The sequence below is a fragment of the Oncorhynchus clarkii genome, chromosome 3 (assembly GCF_045791955.1).
Source record: "Oncorhynchus clarkii lewisi isolate Uvic-CL-2024 chromosome 3, UVic_Ocla_1.0, whole genome shotgun sequence".
Lineage (NCBI taxonomy): Eukaryota > Metazoa > Chordata > Actinopteri > Salmoniformes > Salmonidae > Oncorhynchus > Oncorhynchus clarkii.
In genome coordinates, this window is record NC_092149.1 from 5,059,019 (window position 1) to 5,079,547 (window position 20,529).

At 46.8% G+C, this 20,529-nt stretch overlaps 1 protein-coding gene across 1 annotated transcript in view; it reads right to left on the reverse strand.

Moving 5' to 3' along the window:
* Nucleotides 1-20,529, reverse strand: part of LOC139405583 (CUB and sushi domain-containing protein 3-like) — a 493,337-nt gene that overhangs the window by 51,306 nt on the left and 421,502 nt on the right. Inside the window, exons 56-57 of the mRNA XM_071147995.1 lie at nucleotides 15,524-15,700; nucleotides 5,508-5,687 (exon numbers count right to left, since the gene is read on the reverse strand). Coding sequence (XP_071004096.1) covers nucleotides 5,508-5,687; nucleotides 15,524-15,700 — 357 coding nt within the window. The remainder of the gene's footprint in view (nucleotides 1-5,507; nucleotides 5,688-15,523; nucleotides 15,701-20,529) is intronic.

Sequence of the window (20,529 nt, forward strand, 5' to 3'; positions counted from 1 at the left end):
ACAGCTGGGATAGATGAGGGATGGACTAGCTGTCTGAGTCATGCTAGGTACAGCTGGGATAGATGAGGGATGGACTGGCTGTCTGTCTGAGTCATGCTAGGTACAGCTGGGATAGATGAGGGATGGACTGGCTGTCTGTTGAGTCATGCTAGGTACAGCTGGGATAGATGAGGGATGGACTGGCTGTCTGAGTCATGCTATGTACAGCTGGGATAGATGAGGAATGGACAGGCTGTCTGAGTCATGCTAGGTACAGCTGGGATAGATGAGGGATGGACTGTCTGTTGAGTCATGCTAGGTACAGCTGGGATAGATGAGGGATGGCCTGGCTGTCTGAGTTGAGTTGCAGGGGACTTGACTCATCAACACCAGTCTGTCTGAGTTGAGTTGCAGGGGACTTGACTCATCAACACCAGTCTGTCTGAGTTGAGTTGCAGGGGACTTGACTCATCAACACCAGTCTGTCTGAGTTGAGTTGCAGGGGACTTGACTCATCAACACCAGTATGTCTGAGTTGAGTTGCAGGGGACTTGACTCATCAACACCAGTCTGTCTGAGTTGAGTTGCAGGGGACTTGACTCATCAACACCAGTCTGTCTGAGTTGAGTTGCAGGGGACTTGACTCATCAACACCAGTCTGTCTGAGTTGAGTTGTAGGGGACTTGACTCATCAACACCAGTCTGTCTGAGTTGAGTTGCAGGGGACTTGACTCCTCAACACCAGTCTGTCTGAGTTGAGTTGCAGGGGACTTGACTCCTCAACACCAGTCTGTCTGAGTTGAGTTGCAGGGGACTTGACTCATCAACACCAGTCTGTCTGAGTTGAGTTGCAGGAGACTTGACTCCTCAACACCAGTCTGTCTGAGTTGAGTTGCAGGGGACTTGACTCATCAACACCAGTCTGTCTGAGTTGAGTTGCAGGGGACTTGACTCATCAACACCAGTCTGTCTGAGTTGAGTTGCAGGGGACTTGACTCCTCAACACCAGGCTGGTAGAGTTGAGCTGTCTGTCTAGGTGTGCTTGGTTAAGGGTTGAACTGGGCTGCCTGGCCTGTCAGTCTGAGTCCCTGACAGGATTATTGCCTGCAGGTGCTTTCTGTCTCTCTGTCTCTCTCACACACTCACTCACACACTCACTCACACACTCACACACACACACACACACACACACACACACACACACACACACACACACACACACACACACACACACACACACACACACACACACACACACACATACACACACACACGCACACACACACACACACACACACACACACACACACACAATCAGAGCAATACGTTCAGGGATCTATCCAGCAGACCACCACAGGAAGACTTAATAATGGAACAGATAGCATGACATGTTACTACGAAGACTGCTTGGGTGTGTGAGAGGAAGACTGCTTGGGTGTGTGAGAGGAAGACTGCTTGGGTGTGCGAGAGGAAGACTGCTTGGGTGTGTGAGAAGATGGCATGTTACTACGAAGACTGCTTGGGTGTGCGAGAGGAAGACTGCTTGGGTGTGTGAGAGGATGTCATGTTACTACGAAGACTGCTTGGGTGTGTGAGAGGATGCCATGTTACTATGAAGACTGCTTGGGTGTGTGAGAGGAAGACTGCTTGGGGGTGTGAGAGGAAGACTGCTTGGGTGTGCGAGAGGAAGACTGCTTGGGTGTGTGAGAGGATAGCATGTTACTACGAAGACTGCTTGGGTGTGTGAGAGGAAGACTGCTTGGGTGTGTGAGAGGAAGACTGCTTGGGTGTGTGAGAGGAAGACTGCTTGGGTGTGTGAGAGGATGGCATGTTACTACGAAGACTGCTTGGGTGTGTGAGAGGATGGCATGTTACTACGAAGACTGCTTGGGTGTGTGAGAGGAAGACTGCTTGGGTGTGTGAGAGGATAGCATGTTACTACGAAGACTGCTTGGGTGTGTGAGAGGATAGCATGTTACTACGAAGACTGCTTGGTTGTGTGAGAGGAAGACTGCTTGGTTGTGTGAGAGGAAGACTGCTTGGGTGTGTGAGAGGATGCCATATTAATAAGAACTCTGTCTGAGGCCACTTGGAGTGAGTGAGTGAGTGAGTGAGTGAGTGAGTGAGTGAGTGTGTGAGTGAGTGAGTGAGTGAGTGAGTGAGTGAGTGCGTGCGTGCGTGAGTGAGTGAGTGAGTGAGTGAGTGAGTGAGTGAGTGAGTGAGTGAGTGAGTGAGTGAGTGAGTGAGTGAGTGAGTGAGTGAGCGAGTGAGTGAGTGAGTGAGATATGTAGGAGTGTAATCTCGGGATCCCAGCACCAAATCTTGCTTGGTGTCACCTACAGTAACTAACTCCATTGATATTAACACCAGTCATGGTAGATTAACAGGATCAACACACTGAGGGTAGACAGATGATCGACACACTGAGGGTAGACAGATGATCGACACACTGAGGGTAGACAGAGGATCGACACACTGAGGGTAGACAGAGGATCGACACACTGAGGGTAGACAGATGATCAACACACTGAGGGCAGACAGATGATCAACACACTGAGGGTAGACAGATGATCGACACACTGAGGGTAGACAGATGATCGACACACTGAGGGTAGACAGATGATCAACACACTGAGGGTAGACAGATGATCGACACACTGAGGGTAGACAGATGATCGACACACTGAGGGTAGACAGATGATCGACACACTGAGGGTAGACAGATGATCGACACACTGAGGGTAGACAGGTGATCGACACACTGAGGGTAGACAGACGATCTAGGGTAGACAGATGATCGACACACTGAGGGTAGACAGATGATCGACACACTGAGGGTAGATAGATGATCGACACACTGAGGGTAGACAGATGATCGACACACTGAGGGTAGACAGATGTGTGTGTGTGTGTGTGTGTGTGAATGGCTATCCTGTGCTCTTTTATTGCTGGGATCTGTTCCTTAGCAACCGTGTCCCATTTGCCTTGTCTGTCCACGCCGCTCGCCGCTTGCTGCCTTCCGGGCGCCACTGCAGTACTTAATGTGAACACGATACTGTGTACCTCTCAAATGGCACCCTATTCCCTATATAGTGCACTACTTTAGACCAGAGCCCTATGGCACTCTATTCCCTATATAGTGCACTACTTTAGACCAGAGCCCTATGGCACCCTATTCCCTATATAGTGCACTACTTTAGACCAGAGCCCAATGGCACCATTTTCCCTATATAGTGCACTACCTTCAAACAGGGCTCGGGTAGGGCTCGGGAAGGGCTCTGGTAGGGCTCGGGTAGGGCTCGGGTAGGGCTCGGGAAGGGCTCGGGTAGGGCTCTGGTAGGGCTCGGGATGGGCTCGGGTAGGGCTCGGGAAGGGCTTGGGTAGGGCTCTGGTAGGGCTCGGGAAGGGCTCGGGTAGGGCTCGGGTAGGGCTCCGGTAGGGCTCCGGTAGGGCTCGGGTAGGGCTCGGGTAGGGCTCCGGTAGGGCTCGGGAAGGGCTCGGGTAGGGGTCCGGTAGGGCTCCGGTAGGGCTTGGGTAGGGCTCCGGTAGGGCTCGGGTAGGACTCGGGTAGGGCTCGGGTAGGGCTCGGGAAGGGCTCGGTTAGGGCTCGGGTAGGGCTCGGGAAGGGCTCGGGTAGGGATCGGGTAGGGCTCGGGTAGGGCTCGGGTAGGGCTCGGGAAGGGCTCGGGTAGGGCTCGGGTAGGGCTCGGGAAGGGCTCGGGTAGGGCTCGGGTAGGGCTCCGGTAGGGCTCCGGTAGGGCTCGGGTAGGGCTCGGGTAGGACTCGGGTAGGGCTCCGGTAGGGCTCGGGAAGGGCTCGGGTAGGGCTCGGGTAGGGCTCCGGTAGGGCTCCGGTAGGGCTCGGGTAGGGCTCCGGTAGGGCTCCGGTAGGGCTCCGGTAGGGCACGTGAAGGGCTCGGGTAGGGCACTATATAGTACACAGGGAGCCAATTTGACATGCAAACCATTTCGTTTTGGGACTTTGTTGCCAAATATGTAAATCTATTTCTTCTCTCCTGTAATACATGTGATCTGCTTCAGCGCTCATGGAAGTGGGGTTTCCTCAACGGGTATAGAATTTGTGAATGTTCATCCAACCAGAACAGAAGAGGAGCCAGGCGTATGATTCTGACATTACAATACTCTAGTTTTTTAATAATGTGTGTTATATAGAGCGTCGGGCATCTTCACTCGTCGTTGTCATCATCTTGGGCCTGACGCACAGTTGACATAAAACCATACAACTTTGGACTTTCTCTTAAAATCCCTCTTTGATATCAAAGAGAGACGTGAGTAAAAAAGGGGGGTCGCTGCTTGTTTAAGGACGATAATTTCATTTGGTTTTAGCTGACGGAATAATTGATGAGAACTAGGGTTGCAAAAATCTGGTAATTTATGGTAAAATTTCCCGGTTTTCGAGTCATCCTGGTTGAAAGAATCCTGGAATTACGAGGGAATATGTAGGAAATTCAGGAAATTCAGGAATCCTTAAAAACAGGATTTCTGGGACATCAGGAAATTTAATAACATCTAATAAAATGGCTTTGTGACATATTTTCATTCCTGTAATCTGAGAGGACCCATATCATCATCATCACCATACTCTTCATCATCACCACCATCACCACCCTCATCATCATCACCCTCATCTTCATCATTATCTTCATCATCACCACCATCATCACCATACTCTTCATCATCACCACCATCATCACCCTCATCATCATCACCCTCATCTTCATCATTATCACCATCACCCTCATCTTCATCATTATCTTCATCATCACCACCATCATCACCATACTCTTCATCATCACCACCATCATCACCCTCATCATCACCCTCATCTTCATCATTATCACCATCACCCTCATCTTCATCATCACCACCATCATCACCCTCATCATCATCACCACCATCATCACCCTCATCATCATCACCCTCATCATCACCACCATCATCATCACCCTCATCATCATCACCCTCATCTTCATCATTATCACCATCGTCATCATCATCAACCTCATCATCATCACCCTCATCATCATCATCATTATCACTATCTTCATCATCATCACCACACTCATCATCACCATAATCTTCATCATCACCATAATCATCATCATCACCATACTCTTCATCATCACCACCATCATCACCCTCATCATCATCATTATCACTATCTTCATCATCATCACCACACTCTTCATCATCACCACCATCATCACCCTCATCATCATCACCCTCATCTTCATCATTATCACCATCACCCTCATCTTCATCATCACCACCATCATCACCATAATCATCATCATCACCATCATCACCACACTCTTCATCATCACCCTCATCTTCATCATTATCACCATCACCATCTTCATCATCATCACCACACTCTTCATCATCCCCATAATCTTCACCATATCACCATACTCATCATCGTCATCACCATCATCCCCATAATCTTCACCATCGTCACCACCACCACCATCATCATCACACCATCATCATCATCATCAGATGTCGTACCTTTGCAGATGGGAGTGGTGGCGCTCCATGTGCCATTGTGGGTACAGGTGCGAGTTGAGGCCCCGCCTGCCTCTATCAGGTAGCCAGGCTGGCACATGAAGGTGACGTTGTGGCCCACAGTGAAGTCCTCTCCAAACCGTAGACCATTAGCAGGAACACCTGGGTCAACACAGCTGATCACTGGTGGGACGATACAGAGACAGACAGGGAGAGGGATCGACATTAGTGGGATCGTTGTAGACTGGTCCCAGATCAGTGGTTGTCTTATAGCCTGGTCCCAGATCAGTGTTGTAGCCTGGTCCCAGATCAGTGTTATAGACTGGTCCCAGATCAGTGTTACAGCCTGGTCCCAGATCAGTGGTTGTGTTATAGCCTGTCCCAGATCAGTGTTATAGCCTGGTCCCTGATCAGTGTTATAGCCTGGTCCCAGATCAGTGTTATAGACTGGTCCCAGATCAGTGGTTGTGTTATAGCCTGGTCCCAGATCAGTGTTATAGCCTGGTCCCAGATCAGTGTTATAGCCTGGTCCCAGATCAGTGGTTGTGTTATAGCCTGGTCTCAGATCAGTGGTTGTGTTATAGCCTGGTCTCAGATCAGTGTTATAGCCTGGACCCAGATCAGTGTTATAGCCTGGTCTCAGATCAGTGTTATAGCCTGGTCCCAGATCAGTGGTTGATGATGTCATATACCGTCAGAGGAGATGATGTCATATTCGATCAGAGGAGATGAGTCATATACGATCAGAGGAGATGATGTCATATACCGTCAGAGGAGATGATGTCATATACGATCAGAGGAGATGATGTCATATGCAATCAGAGGAGATGATGGCATATGCAATCAGAGTAGATGATGGCATATACCGTCAGAGGAGATGATGTCATATACCGTCAGAGGAGATGATGGCATATACCGTCAGAGGACACAATGTCATATACAGTCAGAGGAGATGATGTCATATTCGATCAGAGGAGATGATGTCATATACCGTCAGAGGAGATGATGTCATATGCGATCAGAGGAGATGATGTCATATACGGTCAGAGGAGATGATGTCATATACCGTCAGAGGAGATGATGTCATATACGATCAGAGGAGATCAGAGGAGATGATGTCATAAACGATCAGAGGAGATGATGTCATATGCGATCAGAGGAGATGATGTCATATACGATCAGAGGAGAATGTCATATACCGTCAGAGAAGATGATGTCATATACGATCAGAGGAGATGATGTCATATACCGTCAGAGAAGATGATGTCATATACAGTCAGAGGAGATGATGTCATATACAGTCAGAGGAGATGATGTCAAATACGATCAGAGGAGATGATGTCATATACGATCAGAGCTCTGTGTGTACTTTGAGTTGTCGTGTGGTCCTGAAAGACTCTTCTATAATTAGACCTGAATAGAAGATCCTGAAAGACTCTTCTATAATTAGACCTGAATAGAAGATCATGAAACGGACAGGAAACGGCCAGACAAAACATTTCATCACAACGGAATAGCCGCAGCAGTACATCCTTAAAACACGCTTTAAGTTCTCAACCAACTGTTGATTAAAACTTTAAACAAATAACATCTCAAACCAAAAATAATTCCAACCAGTAACACGAAACCTAGACTCAGTCTTACCTTCATCCTATGGGCAAGGCTAACGTAAAATAAGTCAGCCAGTCAACCAGTCAGGACAACAGTCTACTTCCCAAAATGGCACCCTATTTCCTATGTAGTGCACTACTTTTGACCAAGGCCCATAGGGCTATGGTGGAGAAATATATATAGGGAACAGGGTTCCATTTGGAACACAGTCATTGTAATGTAGAGAGAGCTGTGGGATGCTGAGTTCATCTATTCAACAATAGAACTGAGCTTTTCATTAGAGCCTCAGTCACTATGCTGTATCTCAGGGGTCCACAACTGGTGGCCCGCGGGTCGAATTTGGCCCCCCGGGTGGTTTTATTTGGCGGACCATGTTTTCTGAGCCAAAAAACAAACAAACGATTTGCAGTCTACTAATTATTTGTAATGATGTTCCGACCCCCCCCCTGACCATCCGCTCAATAAAAACATTGTCTGCATCGAGAGAGACAGAGAGGAAAGAGAGGAAAGAGAGAGAGAGAGGAGAGAGAGAGAGACAGAGAAGAGAGAGACAGGGAGGAGAGAGAGAGAGAGACAGAGAGGAGAGAGAGGAAAGAGAGAGGGAGAGAGGAGAGAGAGACAGGGAGGAGAGAGAGAGAGAGGAGAGAGAGAGACAGAGAGGAGATAGAGAGACAGAGAGGAGAGAGAGGAAAGAGAGAGAGAGAGAGACAGAGAGGAAAGAGAGGAAAGAGAGAGAGAGAGGAGAGAGAGAGACAGAGAGGAAAGAGAGGAAAGAGAGAGAGAGAGGAGAGAGAGAGAGACAGAGAAGAGAGAGACAGGGAGGAGAGAGAGAGAGAGACAGAGAGGAGAGAGAGGAAAGAGAGAGGGAGAGAGGAGAGAGAGACAGGGAGGAGAGAGAGAGAGAGGAGAGAGAGAGACAGAGAGGAGATAGAGAGACAGAGAGGAGAGAGAGGAAAGAGAGAGAGAGAGAGACAGAGAGGAAAGAGAGGAAAGAGAGAGAGAGAGGAGAGAGAGAGACAGAGAGGAAAGAGAGAGAGAGAGGAGAGAGAGAGACAGAGAAGAGAGAGACAGGGAGAATAGAGAGAGAGATGAAAGAGAGAGACAGAGATGAAAGAGAGGAAAGAGAGAGAGAGAAAGGAGAGAGAGAGACAGAGAGGAAAGAGAGGAAAGAGAGAGAGAGAGGAGAGAGAGAGAGACAGAGAAGAGAGAGACAGGGAGGAGAGAGAGAGAGAGACAGAGAGGAGAGAGAGGAAAGAGAGAGGGAGAGAGGAGAGAGAGACAGGGAGGAGAGAGAGAGAGAGGAGAGAGAGAGACAGAGAGGAGATAGAGAGACAGAGAGGAGAGAGAGGAAAGAGAGAGAGAGAGAGACAGAGAGGAAAGAGAGGAAAGAGAGAGAGAGAGGAGAGAGAGAGACAGAGAGGAAAGAGAGAGAGAGAGGAGAGAGAGAGACAGAGAAGAGAGAGACAGGGAGGAGAGAGAGAGAGAGACGGAGGAGAGAGCGACAGAGATGAAAGAGAGAGACAGAGAAGAGAGAGACAGAGAGAGGAAAGAGAGAGAGAAAGAGACAGAGAAGAGAGAGAAAGAGATGAATGAGAGAGACAGAGAGGAGAGAGACAGAGACAGAGAGAGGAAAGAGAGACAGAGAGAGGAAAGAGAGAGAGACAGGGAGGAGAGAGAGACAGGGAGGAAAGAGAGGAAAGAGAGAGAGAGAGGAGAGAGAGAGAGACAGAGAAGAGAGAGACAGGGAGGAGAGAGAGAGAGACGGAGGAGAGAGCGACAGAGATGAAAGAGAGAGACAGAGAGGAGAGAGACAGAGAGAGGAAAGAGAGAGAGAAAGAGACGGAGAAGAGAGAGAAAGAGATGAAAGAGAGAGACAGAGAGGAGAGAGACAGAGACAGAGAGAGGAAAGAGAGGAAAGAGAGACAGAGAGAGGAAAGAGAGGAAAGAGAGAGAGAGAGGAGAGAGAGAGACAGAGAAGAGAGAGACAGAGAGAGAGAGAGAGACAGAGAAGAGAGAGACAGGGAGGAGAGAGAGAGAGACGGAGGAGAGAGTGACAGAGATGAAAGAGAGAGACAGAGAGGAAAGAGAGGAAAGAGAGAGAGAGAGGAGAGAGAGAGAGACAGAGAAGAGAGAGACAGGGAGGAGAGAGAGAGAGAGACAGAGAGGAGAGAGAGGAAAGAGAGAGAGAGAGAGGAGAGAGAGACAGGGAGGAGAGAGAGAGAGAGGAGAGAGAGAGACAGAGAGGAGATAGAGAGACAGAGAGGAGAGAGAGGAAAGAGAGAGAGAGAGAGGAGAGAGAGAGACAGAAAGGAAAGAGAGGAAAGAGAGAGAGAGAGAGGAGAGAGAGAGACAGAGAGGAAAGAGAGAGAGAGAGGAGAGAGAGAGACAGATAAGAGCGAGACAGGGAGGAGAGAGAGAGAGACGGAGGAGAGAGCGACAGAGATGAAAGAGAGAGACAGAGAAGAGAGAGACAGAGAGAGGAAAGAGAGAGAGAAAGAGACAGAGAAGAGAGAGAAAGAGATGAAAGAGAGAGACAGAGAGGAGAGAGACAGAGACAGAGAGAGGAAAGAGAGACAGAGAGAGGAAAGAGAGAGAGACAGGGAGGAGAGAGAGACAGGGAGGAAAGAGAGGAAAGAGAGAGAGAGAGGAGAGAGAGAGAGACAGAGAAGAGAGAGACAGGGAGGAGAGAGAGAGAGACGGAGGAGAGAGCGACAGAGATGAAAGAGAGAGACAGAGAGGAGAGAGACAGAGAGAGGAAAGAGAGAGAGAAATGTATGTATGACCATATTAGAGAGACATATTTCCCTCAGATTACACAGATCCACAAAGAATTCGAAAACAAACCCAATTTTGATCAACTCTCATATCTACTGGGTGAAATTCCACAGTTTGCCATCACAGCAGCAAGATTTGTGACCTGTTGCCACGAGAAAAGGGCAACCAGTGAAGAACACATACCATTGTAAATACAACCCATATTTGTGCTTATTTATTTTATCTTGTGTCCTTTAACCATTTGTACATTGTTTAAACACTGTATATATAATATGACATTTGTAATGTCTTTACTGTTTTGAAACCTCTGTATGTGTAATGTTTACTGTTAATTTTTGTTGTTTTTCACTTTATATATTAACTTTGTATGTTGTCTACCTCACTTGCTTTGGCAATGTTAACACATGTTTCCCATGCCAATAAAGCCCTTGAATTGAATTGAATTGAGAAAGAGACGGAGAAGAGAGAGAAAGAGATGAAAGAGAGAGACAGAGAGGAGAGAGACAGAGACAGAGGAAAGAGAGGAAAGAGAGACAGAGAGAGGAAAGAGAGAGAGACAGGGAGGAGAGAGAGACAGGGAGGAGAGAGAGAGATCGAGGAGAGAGAGACAGATGAAAGAGAGAGACAGAGAGGAGAGAGAGAGATCGAGGAGAGAGAGACAGATGAAAGAGAGAGACAGAGACACAGAGAGACAGAGAGATAGAAAGAGAGAGAGACAAACAGAAATAGAAAGAGATAGAGACAGACACAGAGACAGAGAGAGACAAAGAGAGAGACAGAGAGAGACAAAGAGAGAGACAGAGATAGATAGAAAGAGAAAGAAACAAAGAGAGAGAGAGAGAAAAACTGGCTAAACTGACAGAGAGAGGACACATTGGCAAGCAGCTGCTACAGCTTTATACCAACCACTAAACACATGATTGGTGGGCAGAGAGAGGACACCAGGAACGAGGGAACAATCCATAAATCATCCAATGCTATGTGTCTCTAGCCAAATGTTCTAGCTATCTCCTAGCAAAAATACTATCACCACAGAGTCAGACTGCTGTATATTAACAGGTATGGTATCTGTGGTCCTAACTACTGTATATTAACAGGTATGTTATCTGTGGTCCTAACTACTGTATATTAACAGGTATGGTATCTGTGGTCCTAACTACTGTATATTAACAGGTATGTTATCTGTGGTCCTAACTACTGTATATTAACAGGTATGTTATCTGTGGTCCTAACTACTGTATATTAACAGGTATGTTATCTGTGGTCCTAACTACTGTATATTAACAGGTATGTTATCTGTGGTCCTAACTATTGTATATTAACAGGTATGTTATCTGTGGTCCTAACTACTGTATATTAACAGGTATGTTATCCTAACTACTGTATATTAACAGGTATGTTATCTGTGGTCCTAACTACTATATATTAACAGGTATGTTATCCTAACTACTGTATATTAACAGGTATGTTATCTGTGGTCCTAACTACTGTATATTAACAGGTATGTTATCTGTGGTCCTAACTACTGTATATTAACAGGTATGTTATCTGTGGTCCTAACTACTGTATATTAACAGGTATGCTATCCTAACTACTGTTTATTAACAGGTATGTTATCCTAACTACTGTATATTAACAGGTATGTTATCCTAACTACTGTATATTAACAGGTATGTTATCCTAACTACTGTATATTAACAGGTATGTTATCTGTGGTACTAACTACTGTATATTAACAGGTATGTTATCCTAACTACTGTATATTAACAGGTATGTTATCTGTGGTCCTAACTACTGTATATTAACAGGTATGTTATCCTAACTACTGTATAACAGGTATGTTATCTGTGGTCCTAACTACTATATATTAACAAGTATGTTATCCTAACTACTGTATAACAGGTATGTTATCTGTGGTCCTAACTACTGAGGGAGAATATTAGTACCAGTCCTAACAATACTGCTGTCATCAACAAGAAACAAGACAAACTTTCCTCTCTTCTCCTTGAGAGTGACTTTTCTCTCTTCTCTTTGAGAGTGACTTTTCTCTCTTCTCCTTGAGTGACTTTTCTCTCTTCTCCTTGAGAGTGACTTTTCTCTCTTCTCCTTGAGAGTGACTTTTTCTCTCTTCTCCTTGAGAGGGACTTTTCTCTCTTCTCCTTGAGAGTGACTTTTCTCTCTTCTCCTTGAGAGTGACTTTTCTCTCTTCTCCTTGAGAGTGACTTTTCTCTCTTCTACTTGAGAGTGTTTGACTTTGATCCTTCGGAACCTCTATGATCAATAAAAGCCGTGAGGTTTTGTGAACCGAGGAAATGACCGACTTCTTTAATGGATACGTAACGAGAGAACCTCTTGGTACCCAAACTGTTGGTGTCCCTGAACCGGTCAGTTACATCTGAAGTGGAGCGATCAAAAACACACATCTAGTGGGGGGGGGGGGGGGGGGGGGAGCCAGGAGAGGATGAGAGAGAGGCAGAGAGAGAGACAGAGAGAGCTAGAGGGAGAGAGAGAGGGGGACAGGGAAAGAGCGAGGGGGACAGCGAGAGAGACACACAGAGAGAGAGAGAGAGAGGCAGAGAGAGAGGGGGACAGGGAAAGAGCGAGGGGGACAGCGAGAGAGACACACAGAGAGAGAGAGAGAGAGACACACACACAGAGAGCGAGAGAGACACAGAGAGAGAGAGCGAGAGAGAGACACACAGAGAGAGAGAGAGAGAGACAGAGAGAGAGAGAGAGAGAGAGAGAGAGAGAGAGAGAGAGAGAGACAGAGAGAGAGGGGGACAGGGAAAGAGCGAAGGGGACAGCGAGAGAGGCACACAGAGAGAGAGAGAGAGACAGAGAGAGAGGGGGACAGGGAAAGAGCGAGGGGGACAGCGAGAGAGACACACAGAGAGAGAGAGAGAGAGAGACACACACAGAGAGCGAGAGAGACACACAGAGAGAGAGCGAGAGAGAGACACACAGAGAGAGAGAGAGAGACAGAGAGAGAGAGAGAGAGAGAGAGAGAGAGAGAGAGACAGAGAGAGAGAGAGAGAGAGAGAGAGAGAGAGAGAGAGAGAGAGAGAGAGAGAGAGAGAGACAGAGAGAGAGAGAGACCGAGAGAGAGAGAGAGAGAGAGAGAGAGAGAGAGAGGGAGGGAGGCAGAGTTCAGATGAGCAGCAGCACCCAGCTATTCCTAGAGAGTAGGGTCGTCAACAGGACTGTTCTACATAGAGAATAGGGTCGTCAACAAGACTGTTCTACATAAAGAATAGGGTCGTCAACAGGACTGTTCTACATAGAGAATAGGGTCGTCAACAGGACTGTTCTACATAGAGAATAGGGTCGTCAACAGGACTGGTCTACATAGAGAACAGGGTCGTCAACAGGACTGTTCTACATAGAGAATAGGGTCGTCAACAGGACTGTTCTACATAGAGAATAGGGTCGTCAACAGGACTGTTCTACATAGAGAATAGGGTCGTCAACAGGACTGGTCTACATAGAGAATAGGTTCGTCAACAGGACTGTTCTACATAGAGAATAGGGTCGTCAACAGGACTGTTCTACATAGAAAATAGGTTCGTCAACAGGACTGTTCTACATAGAGAATAGGGTCGTCAACAGGACTGTTCTACATAGAGAATAGGGTCGTCAACAGGACTGTTCTACATAGAAAATAGGGTCGTCAACAGGACTGTTCTACATAGAGAATAGGGTTGCATTGCAGATCCAGACTTGAATGTTTCTGCCTGTCTCAGAGCGACTAGAGAGGCTCCCTGGAAAGCATCACTTCTCTCTCCAGAGACTCATTTTTGTCCCAAATTGAAACCCTCATCCCCTTCCTCTCCCTACACCTCCTCCCTCTCCTCTCCCTCCTCCTCCTCCTCCTTCATCTCCCTCCTCCTCCCCCTCCTCTCCCTCCACTTCCTTCCTCCCCCACCTCCTCCCTCCCCCTCCTCTCCCTTCTCCTTCTCCTCCTCCTCTCCCCCCACCTCCTCCTCCCCTCCCTCCACCTCCTCCTCTTCCCTCCCCCTCATCTCCCTCCTCCCCCTCTCCCTCCCCCTCCTCCACCTCCTCCCTCCTCTTCCTCCCCTTATTCTATATCTTGTCTGTACTTCAATTAGTCAGACACAAGAGTAATGATGCTCTGGGAGAAATATCATTCTGCTAAAGAGTTATTATAGGGCCAATTGAATATAGATTGAAACAACATAATTCAATTACAACATATGGGGCTCGTGCCTGAAGATGAGTTTAGATTAAAGGCTGTCTAACAGAAAGTGGGACAACATCTACGGCTAGCTGCTATTTAGCATTTTATATTACCGTAACACTATACTGTATCTTTGTAATAATTTAGTTTCAGTTCAGGATAACTAACAGACTGTCATTTAGTTTCAGTTCAGGATAACTAACAGACAGTCATTTAGTTTCAGTTCAGGATAACTAACAGACAGTCATTTAGTTTCAGTTCAGGATAACTAACAGACAGTCATTTAGTTTCAGTTCAGGATAACTAACAGTCATTTAGTATCAGTTCAGGATAACTAACAGTCATTTAGTATCAGTTCAGGATAACTAACAGTCATTTAGTTTCAGTTCAGGATAACTAACAGTCATTTAGTATCAGTTCAGGATAACTAACAGACAGTCATTTAGTATCAGTTCAGGATAACTAACAGACAGTCATTTAGTATCAGTTCAGGATAACTTAAATAATAAGTACTGTTGTACTTTTCAGTCATTTTGTTTGTCATTTCGGATCAGTTAGGAGACGGTGCTGGACGAGGTATCAGTAGTACTTACTGGTGCAGTTAGGAGACGGTGCTGGACCAGGTATCAGTAGTACTTACTGGTGCAGTTAGGAGACGGTGCTGGACCAGGTATCAGTAGTACTTACTGGTGCAGTTAGGAGACGGTGCTGGACCAGGTATCAGTAGTACTTACTGGTGCAGTTAGGAGACGGTGCTGGACCAGGTATCAGTAGTACTTACTGGTGCAGTTAGGAGACGGTGCTGGACCAGGTAACAGTAGTACTTACTGGTGCAGTTAGGAGACGGTGCTGGACCAGGTATCAGTAGTACTTACTGGTGCAGTTAGGAGACGGTGCTGGACCAGGTAACAGTAGTACTTACTGGTGCAGTTAGGAGACGGTGCTGGACCAGGTATCAGTAGTACTTACTGGTGCAGTTAGGAGACGGTGCTGGACCAGGTATCAGTAGTACTTACTGGTGCAGTTAGGAGACGGTGCTGGACCAGGTATCAGTAGTACTTACTGGTGCAGTTAGGAGACGGTGCTGGACCAGGTATCAGTAGTACTTACTGGTGCAGTTAGGAGACGGTGCTGGACCAGGTATCAGTAGTACTTACTTATGCAGTTAGGAGACGGTGCTGGACCAGGTATCAGTAGTACTTACTGGTGCAGTTAGGAGACGGTGCTGGACCAGGTAACAGTAGTACTTACTGGTGCAGTTAGGAGACGGTGCTGGACCAGGTAACAGTAGTACTTACTGGTGCAGTTAGGAGACGATGCTGGACCAGGTAACTGTAGTACTTACTGGTGCAACTAGAAGTGGTGCTGGACCAGGTATCAGTAGTACTTACTGGTGCAGTTAGGAGACGGTGCTGGACCAGGTAACAGTAGTACTTACTGGTGCAGTTAGAAGCGGTGCCAGACCAGGTGCCGTTGGCCAGACAGTGTCTGGTGGGCGTGCCTGAGAGGAGGTATCCATCCATACAGGAGTAGACTACAGAGTGGGTGAAGGTCGTACCGTCGACCCGGAAAATACGGCCATGAGCAGGTGTCCCCGGGTTACCACAATGCACCGCTGGAATGGAGGAGAGACAGAGAGGTAGGGAGGAAGGGAGAGAGGGAGAGAGGGAGAGAGAGAGAGAGACAAAGCGAGGGAGGGGGAGAGAGGGAAAGAGAGAGAGAGAGAGAGAGACAAAGCGAGGGAGGGGGAGAGAGAGAGAGAGAGAGACAGAGAGGGAGGGAGGAAGGGAGAGAGAGAGAGAGAGAGAGAGAGAGAGACAAAGCGAGAGAGGAAGGGAGAGAGGGAAAGAGAGAGAGAGAGAGAGAGACAAAGCGAGGGAGGGGGAGAGAGAGAGAGAGAGAGACAGAGCGAAATAAAGAGAGAGAGAGAGAGAGAGAGAACGAGAGACACAGAGAGAGAAGGAGAGACAAAGAGAGAACGAGAGACAGAGAGAGAGAGAACGAGAGACAGAGAGAGAAGGAGAGACAGAGAGAAAGAGAGACAGAGAGCGAGAGAGAACGAGAGACAGAGAGAACGAGAAACAAAGAGAGAACGAGAGAGAGAGAGAGAACGAGAGACAGAGAAAGAGAGAGAACGAGAGACCGAGAGAAAGAGAGAGCGAGAGAACGAGAGCGAAAGAAAGAGAGAGCGAGAGCGAGAGAGAGAGAGAAAGAGAAAGAGCGAGAACGAGAGAGAGAGAGAACGAGAGACAGAATTAAGGGGGGTCAAAAACACTAATTGCTCAACACGGATCTAATGTCTTTCTAGAACATAAAATGTGACTCATCCAATCCAGATGATTATTAATGTCATGTTTGGTAGCAGGAAACTAAGAGAGGATTCTGTTCTATTTCCCGGTGTGTCTCTCCACCCAGCACTTCATTATATTTCATTACCAAAATGATTTGCCTTCTCAAATGACTTAATTGTCTGGAAAATTGTTAAATGATTTCTGATGCAGGCAGCTATAGGCTGTAGGGTGACGCGGTAGGAAGGAAGGAGAGGTTCCCCCACTCAATCACTTCCTGACACGACGAGGCCACTGAAAGGGGTTGAACGTGCTCTGAATGTGTTGGCTGTTATAGGGTAGTGCACTACATTTTGTCCGGAGCCCTATCGACCCTATCAAATATGGTGCCGTTTGGGATGCACCTTATTCAGCCATTTTCAGTGCTATGGACCCTGGTCGAAATGAAGTTCCCTATATTGGGGGAAAGTGTTTCATTCTGGAAAAGGACAATATGTTCAATCTGTGGTAAATATCCCCCCCATTGTTTCAGTAGATTACAAAGCACCGGGACGACAGGCTCACATTGCTCTGGGTTAAACAGCAGTCAAGCTCTTAGCTCAAAATCTGAAGCAGAAACAGACACAGTTCAGTCATGGAGAGGATCAAGTCTCTCAGGAATAGAGGATAGAACTAACCGTCTATAAATCATTTCAGCTTACAGGACACGTCAAGGCAAGAGAGGGTGAGCGGGGAGTTCCTGTCGTATTTAAAAAAAAGGACATTTATGTCTCAACTGCCACCCTATTCTACCTTTTGACACAATGTAGTTCAAAGGTCATTAAATAGACAACAAGGTTCCATTTGAGACACAGCCGTGGTCGTTGTGTCTGTCAAGCTGAGAGAGTTTATAACCGTCTCGGGGAGAAAGAGAAGTCTGTCAAACTGAGAGAGTTTATAACCGTCTCGGGGAGAAAGAGAAGTCTGTCAAGCTGAGAGAGTTTATAACCGTCAGGGAGAAAGAGAAGTCTGTCAAGCTGAGAGAGTTTATAACCGTCTCGGGGAGAAAGAGAAGTCTGTCAAGCTGAGAGAGTTTATAACCGTCTCGGGGAGAAAGAGAAGTCTGTCAAGCTGAGAGAGTTTATAACCGTCAGGGAGAAAGAGAAGTCTGTCAAGCTGAGAGAGTTTATAACCGTCTCGGGGAGAAAGAGAAGTCTGTCAAGCTGAGAGAGTTTATAACCGTCAGGGAGAAAGAGACGTCTGTCAAGCTGAGAGAGTTTATAACCGTCTGGGTGAGAAAGAGAAGTCTGTCAAGCTGAGAGAGTTTATAACCGTGTCGGGGAGAAAGAGAAGTCAGTCAAGCTGAGAGAGTTTATAACCGTCAGGGAGAGAAAGAGAAGTCAGTCAAGCTGAGAGAGTTTATAACCGTCTCGGGGAGAAAGAGAAGTCAGTCAAGCTGAGAGAGTTTATAACGGTCTGAGAGAAAGAGAAGTCTGTCAAGCTGAGAGAGTTTATAACCGTCTGGGAGAGAAAGAGAAGTCAGTCAAGCTGAGAGAGTTTATAACCGTCTCGGGGAGAAAGAGAAGTCTGTCAAGCTGAGAGAGTTTATAACCGTCTCGGGGAGAAAGAGAAGTCTGTCAAGCTGAGAGAGTTTATAACCGTCTGGGAGAGAAAGAGAAGTCAGTCAAGCTGAGAGAGTTTATAACCGTCTCGGGGAGAAAGAGAAGTCAGTCAAGCTGAGAGAGTTTATAACCGTCTCGGGGAGAAAGAGAAGTCAGTCAAGCTGAGAGAGTTTATAACCGTCTGAGAGAAAGAGAAGTCTGTCAAGCTGAGAGAGTTTATAACCGTCTCGGGGAGAAAGAGAAGTCTGTCAAGCTGAGAGAGTTTATAACCGTCTGAGAGAAAGAGAAGTCTGTCAAGCTGAGAGAGTTTATAACCGTCTCGGGGAGAAAGAGAAGTCTGTCAAGCTGAGAGAGTTTATAACCGTCTGAGAGAAAGAGAAGTCTGTCAAGCTGAGAGAGTTTATAACCGTCTGGGAGAGAAAGAGAAGTCTGTCAAGCTGAGAGAGTTTATAACCGTCTGAGAGAAAGAGAAGTCAGTCAAGCTGAGAGAGTTTATAACCGTCTCGGGGAGAAAGAGAAGTCTGTCAAACTGAGAGAGTTTATAACCGTCTGGGTGAGAAAGAGAAGTCTGTCAAACTGAGAGAGTTTATAACCGTCTCGGGGAGAAAGAGAAGTCTGTCAAACTGAGAGAGTTTATAACCGTCTCGGGGAGAAAGAGAAGTCTGTCAAACTGAGAGAGTTTATAACCGTCTCGGGGAGAAAGAGAAGTCTGTCAAGCTGAGAGAGTTTATAACCGTCTGGGAGAAAGAGAAGTCTGTCAAGCTGAGAGAGTTTATAACCGTCTGGGAGAGAAAGAGAAGTCTGTCAAGCTGAGAGAGTTTATAACCGTCTGAGAGAAAGAGAAGTCTGTCAAGCTGAGAGAGTTTATAACCGTCTGGGAGAGAAAGAGAAGTCAGTCAAGCTGAGAGAGTTTATAACCGTCTCGGGGAGAAAGAGAAGTCAGTCAAGCTGAGAGAGTTTATAACGGTCTGAGAGAAAGAGAAGTCTGTCAAGCTGAGAGAGTTTATAACCGTCTGGGAGAGAAAGAGAAGTCAGTCAAGCTGAGAGAGTTTATAACGGTCTGAGAGAAAGAGAAGTCTGTCAAGCTGAGAGAGTTTATAACCGTCTGGGAGAGAAAGAGAAGTCAGTCAAGCTGAGAGAGTTTATAACCGTCTCGGGGAGAAAGAGAAGTCTGTCAAGCTGAGAGAGTTTATAACCGTCTCGGGGAGAAAGAGAAGTCAGTCAAGCTGAGAGAGTTTATAGCCGTCTGAGAGAAAGAGAAGTCTGTCAAGCTGAGAGAGTTTATAACCGTCAGGGAGAAAGAGAAGTCTGTCAAACTGAGAGAGTTTATAACCGTCTGAGAGAAAGAGAAGTCTGTCAAACTGAGAGAGTTTATAACCGTCTGAGAGAAAGAGAAGTCTGTCAAGCTGAGAGAGTTTATAACCGTCTCGGGGAGAAAGAGAAGTCTGTCAAGCTGAGAGAGTTTATAACCGTCTGAGAGAAAGAGAAGTCTGTCAAGCTGAGAGAGTTTATAACCGTCTCGGGGAGAAAGAGAAGTCTGTCAAGCTGAGAGAGTTTATAACCGTCTGAGAGAAAGAGAAGTCTGTCAAGCTGAGAGAGTTTATAACCGTCTGGGAGAGAAAGAGAAGTCTGTCAAGCTGAGAGAGTTTATAACCGTCTGAGAGAAAGAGAAGTCAGTCAAGCTGAGAGAGTTTATAACCGTCTCGGGGAGAAAGAGAAGTCTGTCAAACTGAGAGAGTTTATAACCGTCTGGGTGAGAAAGAGAAGTCTGTCAAACTGAGAGAGTTTATAACCGTCTCGGGGAGAAAGAGAAGTCTGTCAAACTGAGAGAGTTTATAACCGTCTCGGGGAGAAAGAGAAGTCTGTCAAACTGAGAGAGTTTATAACCGTCTCGGGGAGAAAGAGAAGTCTGTCAAGCTGAGAGAGTTTATAACCGTCTGGGAGAAAGAGAAGTCTGTCAAGCTGAGAGAGTTTATAACCGTCTGGGAGAGAAAGAGAAGTCTGTCAAGCTGAGAGAGTTTATAACCGTCTGAGAGAAAGAGAAGTCTGTCAAGCTGAGAGAGTTTATAACCGTCTGGGAGAGAAAGAGAAGTCTGTCAAGCTGAGAGAGTTTATAACCGTCAGGGAGAAAGAGAAGTCTGTCAAACTGAGAGAGTTTATAACCGTCTCGGGGAGAAAGAGAAGTCTGTCAAGCTGAGAGAGTTTATAACCGTGTCGGGGAGAAAGAGAAGTCAGTCAAGCTGAGAGAGTTTATAACCGTCTGAGAGAAAGAGAAGTCTGTCAAACTGAGAGAGTTTATAACCGTCTGGGAGAAAGAGAAGTCTGTCAAGCTGAGAGAGTTTATAACCGTGTCGGGGAGAAAGAGAAGTCTGTCAAGCTGAGAGAGTTTATAACCGTCTCGGGGAGAAAGAGAAGTCTGTCAAGCTGAGAGAGTTTATAACGGTCTGGGAGAAAGAGAAGTCTGTCAAGCTGAGAGAGTTTATAACCGTCTGGGAGAGAAAGAGAAGTCTGTCAAACTGAGAGAGTTTATAACCGTCTGGGAGAGAAAGAGAAGT